Here is a 13,823-nt window from a genome sequence, read left to right as displayed (position 1 = left end):
ACATGCTGGTGTAGACCCCAACTTTACATTTTCATAAGGGGTAAAATGAGAAAAAGCCACCAAAAATTTGTAGCACAATTTCTCCCGAGTACGGAAATACCGCATATGTGGCCCTAAACTGTTGCCTTGAAATACGTCAGGGCTCCAAAGTGAGAGAGCGCCATGTGCATTTGAGGCCTAAATTAGGGATTTTCATAGAGGTGGACCTGGATGCAAGCATTACACTTGCTTCCTCCACCAAAAATACTGTATGTCAGTTTTCCCCAAACAGGGTGCCTCCAGCTGTTGCAAAGCTCCCAACATTCCTGAACAGTCAATGGCTGTCGGGCAATACCGGGAGTTGTTATTTTGCAACAGCTCTAGGTTCCGTTTTGGAAAATCTGACTTAAAATATGTTTTTTTTATTTTTTTATTTGGGGGGGGGGGGCACAGTGTAAGGGTGTAGAGTATATGTAGTGTTTTACTCTTTATTTTGGGTTAGTGAAGTGTAGTGTTTTACAGTGTGTTTCTCTCAAACTTTTAGCGGGAAACTTGCTGTAAACCCCCGCCCGTGTTAATGTACCCTGTACATTAATGTTGGGGAGGGGGTGGGAGGGGAAACTACATGCCACTGACTGATTGACAATCAATTTCACATGCTGTTGTGCAAATGGAACAGACAACAGATGGACATTGTAGGTAATTAGCAAGATGCCCCCAGTAAAGAAGTGGTTCTGCAGGTGGTGACCACAGACCACTTCTAAGTTACTATGGTTCCTGGCTGATGTTTTGGTCAGCCAGGAAGCATAGGAACCACTCTAGTGGTAGTGTGGTGAGCCACAATAAATGGCAGGACCACGGGGTGTAGTGGTGTAAGTGGATGGTATTAACCCCAGGGGCAAGGTGTTATTAACCCCTAATGTTCGTTACGCCAGAGTGTCTATTTATTTTTTTTTTATTTTTTTTTTGGGGAGGGGGGGTATCGGGAACCACCCAAATGATATCTCCACTATCCCAATGGCTAGGCAGTGAAATGAGAGTGCACGACCGGGTTATGGTTTAATGGAGGCTTTACTGAGGTCAGACAGTTGTTATAGTCTCTACAGCTCGGCCAGAATCCCAGAGAGTTGGCCAGGAACAAGGAAGGACCCAGCAGCTTGCTGGGACTAATTATACTTGTAACAGACTGTAGATTCTTGACTAGACTGTAGGTATTAGGTGTTAGGAATAGTGTTAGGGATTGAGATTAGGGGGTTATGATTAGTTTTTAGGATCAGTGTTAGGGATTAGGATTAGGGGCTAGGATTAGGGGGCTAGGATTAGAGTTTAGGATTAGGGTTTAGGATTAGAGTTTAGGATTAGTGTTAGGGGTTAGGATTAGGGATAGGATTAGGATTAGGGGTCAGAATAAGGATTAAGAATAGGATTAGGATTAGAGGTTATGGAGTGAGAGACGGCTGTACAGCAGAAAAGTGTGTCCCTGTGCAGAGGGTAATATTCCACTACAGACACACAATTTTCTTCATTACATTACCTTATATGACCACAGTGGTTATCAATGTATGGGATACTGATCAATGTGATCTGCTTTATAGTAGATGGGTACTTCACATAATGGAGGAAATTATTTATATGACTAATATGGTCTATATGATCAATATGATGTACTTGACTATGCCATGAAGAAGGATCCATATCCTGAATACAGGATTGTATATAATATCTATTATTTACACCTCTATATGACCTATGTCAGTGATGGCGAACCTATGGGACGCGTGCCATAGGTGGCACGCCAAGCCCCCTCTGTGGGCACGCAGCCATAGTTTGCCAGGCAGGGTAAACCGGGAAATCCCTGTGTCCCGAAAGATCTTTTCGGACACAAAGATGTCCCTGATTACCTTTCTCCGGCCCCGCGTTAACTTTAAAAATGCAGGGGCCGCAGGGAGGTAGTGCATGCGTGCGCCCATAGGAACGAAGGAGCGAAGCATCTAGGAGGAGGACGCGCGCTGGCCAACATGGTAATTTACCAGCTACACTTCAGCTTCGGCGCTCCGACCACCACTCCTCTGGTCCCGGGACCTACTGCTATGGTCTATTAAGATTAGGTCATGACCCCTGACCAGAGGAGCGATGGATGGAGCACTGTGAGGCCGTACACAGACATACAGCCTCCAGCCATACACTATATATGGCTGAAGGTTGTATGTCTGTGGGGGAACTATACTGCACCTAATGTGGGAGGACTGCAACCTAATATGGGGGAACTACAACCTAATGTGGGAGAACTACAACAACCTAATGTGGGGGAACTATACTGCCTACCTAATGTGGGGGAACTACAACCTAATGTGAGGGAGCATACTGCCTACCTATTGTGGGGGAACATACTGCCTACCTATTGTGGGGGAACATACTGCCTACCTAAGTTGTTTTTTCTAAACCTAAACCTCAGTATTCTGATTTAATTGCTGTGCTGGCACTTTGAGGGGAAAAAAAAAAGTTGGTGTTTATTACGGTTTGGGCACTCGGGCTCAAAACGGTTTGCCATCACTGACCTATGTGATGAATATGATCTATTTGGTATGTGATCTATATGATGCAGGGGTGGCGGTTGTACTGTCTTCTCAGTGGCATCTGGCACAGGAGGTTACATGTTCCATGCTGCTGGCAGACTTGTTGTCTTAGGGGGTGATGACGGATCCTACTGCACTGAATACTCTCTCTGATTCTACCCTTGAGGGTGGATAAAATATCCCTGGTTGTTGTCAGGTTTCTTCCAGTGTTAAAATGCACACTAAGGTATCGGAACACACAATGGCTTTTTCCAAGTGTTTCCAAAAATTAAATAACCTATAATAGACTGACACAAGAAAGTGTCCACAAAATGCTTTATTATTTACAAAAAGGATTACATACAGCAACAGAGAGCCCTCCCATTTTAAAATGGCCCACCCCTAAAAAACACCAACCCCAAAAACACAAGATAGGGTGCACATATTGGAATATTCCCAGAGACAACTATCAACCAACAGTGTCACATCTCCCTCATAGTGCACGCTATTATGCCATATGATTTACAAACAGTATTAGTTACCGGTTATTGACTAGTGTTGAGCGGCATAGGCCATATTCGAATTCGCGAATATTCGCGAATATATGGACGAATATTCGTCATATATTCGCGAATATTCGCATATTCGTTACATTCTCGTTTTATTTTCGCGTATGCGAAAATACACGCATGCGAAAATTAGCATAGGTGAAACTTCGCATATGCGAAAAGTAGCATATGCGAATTTTCGCACGCCAGTCTCACACAGTAGTATTACAGCCTTCTTTACACCACACAAGCTGGAAGCAGAGAGGGGTGATCACTGTGATGTGTACTGTGAAGAAAAAAAAAAAAAAAAAAACGAATATTCGTAATTACGAATATATAGCGCTATATTCGCGAAATTCGCGAATTCGCGAATATGCGATATTCGCGAATAATATTCGAATTGCGAATATTCGCGAGCAACACTATTATTGACATGCTGAGGACTCAGAGAGTACACCCCACCACCACCTCAATACGTGTTTTGAATCTTTGTCAAGAAGTGGGGTGGGTGCAACTGCCTGCCCTTAAGAAGTATTCCACTGCTAGACATCTTATCCCCTATCCCAGTAGCAGGACCCCCGTGATCTCCCGCAACACCCGACTTTCTAAACAAATGCAGGGTTCCTGGGGCAGTTGTGGTTATGTCATGGTCATGCCGCACCCCTTCCATTCATATCTATGGGAGGGGGCGTGTCTGCTAACACGTCCCCTCCCATAGACATGAATAGAGTGGGTGTGATGTGATGTCACAAGGGGGCGTGGTCATTATGTCACAATCACGGCCTCCATGTTCTTGATATCTAAGAAAAACTTGCTGCACTATTACTCTACACCACTAGAGGGATCCCTGGATTAACATGATATAATATGATATAATGACATAATATGATATGTAAGGAACATGGGGTGGGGGGATTTATCAAGTTATTTGGATTTTCTTTTTGTTTCCTTTTGTAGCAAGTTGCCAGGCGCAGTCACTTTTTGTGCTTTTATTGTGTGACAAACCGAATAGCTCAGAAACCAAAGTCTTTTCTAAAAGTCACAAATTTTGAGGGCAAAGTTCTTTGAAAAGTCAAAAACCTAAGTAAGCCTGGACCACACTTTGGTAACTATTGCGCAAATGAAATATCTTCCAGTAACTCCTTTTTTTTAACACCTTGCGCCAAAAAACACTGCTGAAAAATCAGTCTACACAAATAACTTTCCACAACACGAATTCATTAATATCCCCCCATTAGAGATGAGCGAACTTACAGTAAATTTGATTTGTCACAAACTTCTCGGCTCGGCAGTTGATGACTTTTCCTGCATAAATTAGTTCAGCATTCAGGTGCTCCCGTGGGCTGGAAAAGGTGGATACAGTCCTAGGAGACTCTTTCCTAGGACTGTATCCACCTTTTCCAGCCCACCGGAGCACTGGAAAGCTGAACTAATTTATGCAGGAAAAGTCAGCAACCGCCGAGCTGAGAAGTTTGTGACAAATCAAATTTACTGTAAGTTCGCTCATCTCTATCCCCCATGATATCCACCTTTTACATGGATCATACAATTTATAAATATTTACAACCATAATAATTAATCAATGTATTAATGATCAATAACTAGTGGATGCATCAATAGTGAACAATTAAATAATTTAATTCATAATTAGATTTTATGGGTATTAATGTAATTATGGATTAAATTAAAAAACTAAACAAAACACTATAAATCCACAGCTCCTGCCCCACAACTCCAACAAGGAGATCACATAATTCAGGATCTGGGAGATGGAAAATCTGTAACTCCACATCCTAATATACAAACTCTTCTATATTACATCACTTTATTATTATGTTTTGTTATATCAAGCACAATGCAGATGTATTTATTTGTTCCTGATCATCTTACAGACTCTTACAATAACAGCACAACAATTTCAGCTGCTCTTATATCTGGTATAGAATAAGCAGGGGGTGTAAGTCTTAGTCAACATCCATAGTTGTATCTATTTGTATCTCTGTAACTTGTGTCAGCACCTGGGAAATATTACTTGTTACAATTTGGTAACATGTAAAGAGTATAATACAAAGCTCTCACCACCAGGTGTCGCTATTGTAACACAATGTATCTGATCTGTATAAACTGTAACTGTAAGGATTTATACTGCTGTGATAAATAGACGATCTCTATGGATAGATGTGATTTAAGGAAGTTATTGATTTACCCAAATTTGGAGGTACATTTAACTCTTTCGTTAACTGGTTGTACACATGGTGTTATTCATCCTGAGAATTGATGGGTTTATTTGTTTTTATGGTATTAACACGTGGGATCAGGCTCTCGGACGATTATTCTCGGTCACTCTCATTGCACATATCGGGGCTCCATATAATGTCGTACAATGTGTGCAGAGTCTTGGTGCCCGGGGGTGAGCAGTCCTGTAGACCTGGTAATGCTGCCCGAGTGATCGATCCATTCACAAGATTTGTTCTGCCATCTGCTGCTCCCCGCACACACATTATACACCTGACAGATTATTGTGCTGCTATTGATCCTCTCCCATGTGTGTAACATACAGCTCACACACCTGCCCGATCACCATTCCCGCTCGGTACAATGACGACTGCTCTTCTCTAGAATGTTGGGGAGAATCGCGGTAAGAAAAAAAACTGATTATTTAGAATCGGAAAAATGCAGCAAACGTTTTGGAATGGGCGGGAAATTCAAAACCTTCTTGTCTCGTGTTCAGCCAATCAACGGAAAGGGGGGAGGGTCAGGAATGTAAATGTGGTTATAAGAAACGCCCTGGATGATGTCATCTTTGTTCCAGTTTTCTTTCAGGTCCGCCCATGTGCTATATAAGCCGGACTCGGCCGCACTCAGTATCTTGCAGTCTACTCGCTACATAGAGAAGATGTCTGGACGCGGTAAAGGAGGGAAAGGTCTCGGTAAGGGCGGAGCCAAGCGGCACAGGAAGGTGCTCCGGGATAACATCCAGGGCATCACCAAGCCTGCCATCCGCCGTCTAGCTCGCAGGGGAGGTGTGAAGCGCATCTCCGGCCTCATCTATGAAGAGACTCGCGGTGTCCTGAAAGTCTTCCTGGAGAACGTCATCCGTGACGCCGTCACCTACACCGAGCACGCCAAGAGGAAGACCGTCACCGCTATGGACGTGGTGTACGCCCTCAAGCGCCAGGGCCGCACTCTCTACGGCTTCGGAGGTTAATTCTGCTTCTACTCGGCTCCATCACATCAACCCAAAGGCTCTTCTCAGAGCCGCCCACATGTTCTATGGAAAGGCTACAATTCCTTGTGATGTCTTCTCTAATGAGTGGTCGGTGTTTGTGCTTTGATGGTTGCGGTTTGTATTTTCCCTATTCTCCATTTTATATTTTCTGTGATCGGAGACTGATGTTTACTGTGATGGGGATTATAAAGCACATAATCCAGAGATCCTACATCTCCCACCATGTCCGGGCGGTGCTTATTATCTTGGCCGACGGATCGGCGAAACACCTGACATAATCTGCCCTTAACCCCTTAAGGACTCAGGGTTTTTCCGTTTTTGCACTTTCGTTTTTTCCTCCTTACCTTTTAAAAATCATAACCCTTTCAATTTTCCACCTAAAAATCCATATTATGGCTTATTTTTTGCGTCGCCAATTCTACTTTGCAGTGACATTAGTCATTTTACCCAAAAATGCACGGCGAAACGGAAAAAAAAATCATTGTGCGACAAAATCGAAAAAAACACACCATTTTGTAACTTTTGGGGGCTTTCGTTTCTACGCAGTGCATATTTCGGTAAAAATTACACCTTATCATTATTCTGTAGGTCCATACGGTTAAAATGATACCCTACTTATATAGGTTTGATTTTGTGGCACTTCTGGAAAAAATCATAACTACATGCAGGAAAATTTATACGTTTAAAAATGTCATCTTCTGACCCCTATAACTTTTTTATTTTTCCACGTACGGGGCGGTATGAGGACTCATTTTTTGCGCCGTGATCTGAAGTTTTTATCGGTATGATTTTTGTTTTGATCGGACTTTTTGATCACTTTTTATTCATTTTTTAATGATATAAAAAGTGACCAAAATACGCTTTTTTGGACTTTGGAATTTTTTTGCGCGTACGCCATTGACCGTACGGCTTAATTAATGATATATTTTTATAGTTTGGACATTTATGCACGCGGCGATACCACATATGTTTATTTTTTATTTTTTTTACACTGTTTTATTTTTTTTATGGGAAAAGGGGGGTGATTCAAACTTTTATTAGGGAAGGGGTTAAATGACCTTTATTAACACTTTTTTTTTACATTTTTTTTGCAGTGTTATAGGTCCCATAGGGACCTATAACACTGCACACACTGATCTCTAATGCTGATCACTGGCGTGCATTAACACGCCTGTGATCAGCATTATCGGCGCTTGACTGCTCCTGCCTGGATCTCAGGCACGGAGCAGTCATTCGTCGATCGGACACCGAGGAGGCAGGTAAGGGCCCTCCCGGTGTCCGATCAGCTGTTCGGGACGCCGCGATTTCACCGCGGCGGTCCCGAACAGCCCGACTGAGCAGCCGGGTCACTTTCACTTTCACTTTAGAAGCGGCGGTCAGCTTTGACCGCCGCTTCTAAAGGGTTAATACCGCACATCGCCGCGATCGGCGATGTGTGGTATTAGCCGCGGGTCCCGGCCGTTGATTAGCGCCGGGACCGACGCGATATGATGCGGGATCGCGGCGCGATCCCGCTTCATATCGCGGGAGCCGGCGCAGGACGTAAATATACGTCCTGCGTCGTTAAGGGGTTGTTCGATACTGATCCGTCTGTGGGTATTTCCCGCTTTAACTGTCTGTATATCTACCTGGAGATCTCCCGAGTGTTCTGACTACTGCCCTCATCTTCCTCGGTATTATCACTACTCTCACCATCTACAGTATTCTTCCTCTCCTCCAGATTACATTACTCCCTTCCCCCACCATATAACTATAAACCTCCATAGAGAGTCCGTGTTTTAGCAGATACAGATCTGATCGTATCCGGTAGACGCAGCGATCTATATCCCGCTATCTGGATAGATGAGTCTTCACCCTATAGCACCTCAGGGCGCCCATTAAGTGCACAACCCCCTACAGATGGGCGCCCTGCAGGTCTATTAATAATGGAGCTGTTCACACAGAACTGATGTGATGAGCGGCTGCGGCTTTATTATATTGTAGATACTTGCGGTTCCTCTATATTACTCCTCAGTATAATCAGATAATAGACGAGAGATCCGGGGATATAATCCGCTGTGACCGGAGAGAATCCTAGAGAGAGTGCAGGGTCCTGGTGATCTGCAGTGTTCACACCCTACAATACTGCCCGAGTCATCCGCACAATATTCTAGAGAATTCCATCTGATCGCTATCTGCCCGTCTGCAGCGACAACATCCGGAGACTTTTCTTTCCCGCCTCATTATTCTGGATTTCTCGTAGATGTTATTTATAGGGAATATTCTCTGTTACCGCTGGTAGAATCAGTTTTCATGATAATTCTCTAGATTTTGGGGAATATTCACATTAGAAGCTGGAACACAGCGATAGCGGGAAATTCATACGAGACATCGGCTCTATAGCCCCCGATGATCGGTGATCATTGTCTTTGGGGATTATGAAATTCCCGCTCTCCCCTCCCCCATGTAATACCACGTGATGTCTCCCTAGGGCGATTATTACTGTATACAACCAGTGACCTCATCCACATTTCATTGATAAATAAGGGTTTAGTAACGTGTTCATTAGAAAACATTATTACTCTGAAATAGAAGATATCTGCAGGACGGCTGTGTCTGAGAGCAATAAACTCCTCTCCACCCAAGGGACGATGTGAAGCCGATCACTGAGGCGGCGCTGGGTGATGCCCGCGGTTAGTGATCGGCGGTCGCTCAGAGATCTGTGTCCATCTGACATTAATCTGATGTGATAAAATAAATCCTCTTAACCCTTATGACATCTCTGCACAACCAACACCTTATGTGTCATGAAGCAGATATGCAGGATGTTCTTATAAACCACATAACAGCCCAATAATAATAACACTATCACACCCGAGATCAGCGGCGCCAGCTCTGTAGGAGACAATGTGGTGGCTCTTAGAAGAGCCTTTGGTGTTCGGGATGATCTGGGATAAGCGTTGATCACTTGCTCTTGGCCGCTTTGCTGCTCTCGGTCTTCTTGGGCAGCAGCACGGCCTGGATGTTGGGCAGGACGCCTCCCTGGGCGATGGTCACCCCACCCAGCAGCTTGTTCAGCTCCTCGTCATTGCGCACGGCCAGCTGCAGGTGACGGGGGATGATGCGGGTCTTCTTGTTGTCCCGGGCGGCATTACCGGCCAATTCCAGGATCTCAGCGGTTAAATACTCCAGCACAGCGGCCAGGTAGACCGGAGCACCGGCGCCCACCCTCTCGGCGTAGTTCCCTTTGCGGAGGAGCCTGTGCACACGACCGACAGGGAACTGGAGTCCTGCCCGGGATGAGCGGGTCTTTGCCTTGGCCCGAACCTTCCCTCCTTGCTTTCCTCTTCCAGACATGTCTATTGCTCACTGTACAGACGAGACGGTATGGAGCCCCGCTCTGCGTCACCTATTATACCCGGATGGAGAAGGAAGGAGCCTCTGTGATTGGTCAGATACAAATCCAATATTCAGCGGCAAATACAGCAGCCAATGGGGAATAAGGAAAGATGATAGTGAGACCACGCCCCCTCCTCCCCACCAATAGGGAGCCAGCTCTTTAGCCGCCTAAATTAGAATGTGACAAAATAAAAGGATCGGCAGATATTGTTCTCATCATTACTGATCTCTGTTCTCTAGGAGAATATTTCACTATCCTGAACCATCATGTCTGATCCCGCCAAGTCTGCACCAGCGCCTAAGAAGGGCTCTAAGAAAGCCGTGACCAAGACTCAGAAGAAGGACGGCAAGAAGCGGAGGAAGACCAGGAAGGAAAGCTATGCCATCTACGTGTACAAGGTGCTCAAGCAGGTCCACCCTGACACCGGCATCTCCTCCAAGGCCATGGGCATCATGAACTCCTTTGTCAACGATATCTTCGAGCGCATCGCAGGGGAAGCCTCCCGCCTGGCTCACTACAACAAGCGCTCCACCATCACCTCCCGGGAGATCCAGACCGCCGTGCGCCTGCTGCTGCCTGGAGAGCTGGCCAAGCACGCCGTGTCCGAGGGCACCAAGGCCGTCACCAAGTACACCAGCGCCAAGTAACCTGCTCCGCCTCCTGCTGTCACCCCAAAGGCTCTTCTAAGAGCCGCCACATTGTCTATAATAGAGCTGGGGCTTCTATCTGCTAGAATTATCCTTGTTATATTTGTGGCTGATATTCTATCAGTGCAGCCGCTTTATACTGTATATATTGTCTACATCAGAACTGTTCTATGCACTTTAGTCCGTAGAAGCCGAGTCGCAGTGAAGCAGAACTTGTCCCCAGATTTGTCCCCTTTGGCTGTAGAATACGAGGGTCACTGATATTACTGGACAGCGCCCAGGGGTGAGGTCTTCCCTGCAGAGCGCTGGGTCCTAGTGCCTCCTGCCCCGACTATGTGGTCCCAGAACAGTTGGTGGAGGTGCTGTCAACTACTTCGGTGCTGAACGTCGTTACAGATGTAATTACTGCTGTCACAGGTTACGTCGATTATTTGAGCCTTTCTCAAGGACTGAACATCTCAATTGTCCAGACTGTAATGTAGTTGACAATCATCCCCATCATCCTCAGCGATAACAGTGTCCCTATTCTATCTCCGGATCCCTATTCTAATAACTGATGGTCTCCAGGATCCTATTGTAATTTGTAACTCACATAATATCTCCATTATATGAACTGCTTGTACATTACCCGTATGACACAGGGGATTCATGTGCACTACTGGGGTCATATATTCCACATTATAGAGATGTATTATACACCTGAGATGATATATACTGGCCTCTGCACAGGCGGTGGTGATGGTTCTACACTGTTCAGTCCTGATCATCAGTAGTTATATATCAGACAGGAGGCTCATATCTTATGCATTATTCTTTCTTTAATAATGCCCATAGCAGAATTTTCAGTATTCAATTCAATATAAAAGAAAAAACTACAACTCCCAGCAGTCCCAGGGCCACAGCGGCCACTCCCCGCCTTTAGCCACTATATAAGGGACTGCCCAGTATGGATCCTCCTCTTTCTTTCTGCTCATGGCAGACGTTACACAGATAAGTATTGTGATATATATATATATATATATATATATATATATATATATATATATATATATATGTATATTGTCTTAGATATAGTATATAGGAGTTTTACACTTTGGCCTGGTGGAGACTCTCCTCTACCGGCTGCATATATCTCTGTTTTTCCTGTATACTTTTCTATCATTATTATTCTTATTGTTTTCTGTTTTTCTTTCTGGGTTACCGGTCTCTATCGGTAGTTCGCGGTGGCGCTGGGCGCTACCCCGTTTTTTTCCCCTGGACCCTCTATTTTGTTCCTACCTGGTGTACGCCATCTTCTGGCGACGCCATTTTTTCCTCCTTCTTCTTCCTTCTGCTGCGCTCTTTTGCGCGCGCGGGCTAGGGGCGGATCTTCCTCAGCGCGGGCCGCGTCTCATCTCACGTCTCATTCTCTTCCACTTCCAATAGGGGTGATGAACTGGCGTTAGATACGGCGCAATTTTTGAGTGACTCACAAATTCAGGATCTCATAAACAAATCGGTCCAGGCTGCTCTGGCGTCTGCCGTGGCACCCTCTAGATCACATCCAGTTCTATCCCTCACCCCTATACCGCTGTCCCACAGCGGTGAGCCGCCTGTAAAAAAGGGTAAAGTTTCGCACAAACGGAAGCATACCATGGCGGCCCCTGACTCCCCGGCAGGGGAAGCAAATAATATGCTCCAGGCAGCTCCCCCCACGGACTGCCACCCCACGCATCCCTCTGACTCTTCCCAACCCCTGGGCCTCAGGGAGTTACCAAAGAGGCATAAGTCCGCCAGGCGGGCAAAACCCGACTCTTATGTAGATTCCCCGGATGAGGATTCATCCGATGAGTCGGGTGAGACTGAGGTCTCAGAGTCTGACTTTGCTGACGAGGATGCTGGGACATCGGCGCTCAATAATGACGCCAATCCTGAATCTCAGGGCGAAGCCATTCTAGATACCCTGGGAGAACCACTTTTACACCCTGATGCCATATCCCACCCCCGTTCTGGGGATTGGACCCCGTTGCCCCATGTGTCCCAGTACGTAGAGTTCTGGGCACGCAGGTCACTTGAAAGGACCAATGGCAACAAACTCAGGGCAGAGTGCCCACGACCATTTATTCCTAAAAAAGTGGTATCAACCCCAGAGATAGATCCCATTTTATCCAAATATTTGATGAAGTCGGGCAAATTCCCCAAGAAGGGGATTGATCGGTCTTTTAGGACCATCCAGGACCGCATTCTGGACCTACTTGGTCCTCTTACAAAAATATTAAATTTGTCTGAACAGGCAGCGACGACAGACCAACCTGTCGATTTGACCCAGCTTCGTGGGTGGGCCCAGAGGGCCATTTGTCTGGTGGGCAGCGCCAACACCGCTTGCTCTATTGAGCGCAGACGCTCCATTCTCATACGGCTTGATCCGCAACTGGCCCACCTAGCCGAATCCGAGCCAGGTCCAGCAGCAGAGGGTATGCTGTTTGGAGACACCTTAGTAAAAGACATCAATAAGTTTGTGGGGCTATTCAACAGTCTAGATAAAGCCCGAACTTCATTAAAAAAATCTGAAACAAACAAGATTTTTCCCCGTGCCGGCAGAAGTAGGGGCTGATCTGCCGGCCGCACTTCCACCTACAGACCCTATGTCAGGGCAACTGCTCCACCACAATACCCTCAGGCTCCCCCTCCATACACCGTGTCAGTGGCGCAGCCAGCGCCATTTTTCCCACCCCGTGGTAGAACGTGGCGCGGACGTGGAAACAGAGGTTACCCCCGATCTCGTCCATATACCGGTAAGTGTTCCACGCACTCCACTTTCACACATACCTGTGGGGGGACGACTGATACATTTTACCCACGCTTGGTCTGAGATTACGGCAGACGCGTGGATACTAACGACTATAAGAGGTTTCCACATAGAACTTCTGTCCTTACCAGAAATGGGCGTGATTCCGCCCCCTATCAGATTTGCAAAGCGCAACGTTGCTCTCATAGACAACGAAATAGAGGACCTGGTGTCCAAACAGGCAGTGGTGGAGGTCGATCCTTCTTCCCCGGGGTTTATCAGCAACCTCTTCCTTGTAAAGAAGAAAGGGGGCGGCTATCGCCCCGTGATAAATCTTCGAGACCTGAACCAGCATGTCGCTTATCGACATTTCAAAATGGAGGGCATACATTGCCTTCGAGACCTTCTTCAACCGGAGGACTGGTTGGTAAAGGTGGACTTAAAGGACGCCTATCTCACCATCCCCATGCATCCTTCTTCGCAACAACTTCTTCGCTTCCTATGGAGAGATCGAATGTGGCAATTTACGTGCCTTCCTTTCTGTCTATCGTCCGCCCCGTGGTGTTTCACCAAACTCCTGAAACCAGTGGTGGCGTCCCTAAGAAGCAGGGGGGTGCGTCTGATCATCTATCTAGACGACCTCCTTATCATGACTCGCTCCAAAGCACAGGCCTACCAGCACATGAGGTGGACGATATCTCTGTTGGAAGGGCTGGGCT

At 46.1% G+C, this 13,823-nt stretch overlaps 2 protein-coding genes across 2 annotated transcripts in view; both read left to right on the top strand.

Moving 5' to 3' along the window:
• Positions 1-4,597: 4,597 nt before the first annotated feature.
• The window catches only part of LOC130267547 (uncharacterized), a 48,888-nt gene continuing 39,662 nt past the window's right edge, over positions 4,598-13,823 (top strand). Inside the window, exon 1 of the mRNA XM_056517495.1 lies at positions 4,598-6,265. Coding sequence (XP_056373470.1) covers positions 5,874-6,265 — 392 coding nt within the window. The 5' untranslated portion in view covers positions 4,598-5,873. The remainder of the gene's footprint in view (positions 6,266-13,823) is intronic.
• Positions 9,812-10,565, top strand: LOC130267531 (histone H2B 1.1-like). The gene has a single exon (XM_056517477.1). It carries the CDS (start codon positions 9,957-9,959, stop codon positions 10,335-10,337), a length of 381 nt encoding a protein of 126 aa, XP_056373452.1. The 5' UTR covers positions 9,812-9,956; the 3' UTR covers positions 10,338-10,565.

Source organism: Hyla sarda, chromosome 4 (assembly GCF_029499605.1).
Source record: "Hyla sarda isolate aHylSar1 chromosome 4, aHylSar1.hap1, whole genome shotgun sequence".
NCBI lineage: Eukaryota > Metazoa > Chordata > Amphibia > Anura > Hylidae > Hyla > Hyla sarda.
The sequence above is the reverse complement of the archived record's forward strand: the minus strand, read 5'-3'. Positions and strand labels throughout refer to the sequence as shown.

Coding starts and splice junctions, on each gene's coding strand:
- LOC130267531 (XM_056517477.1), top strand. CDS start 9,957: ATGTCTGATCCCGCCAAGTCTGCACCAGCGCCTAAGAAGGGCTCTAAG.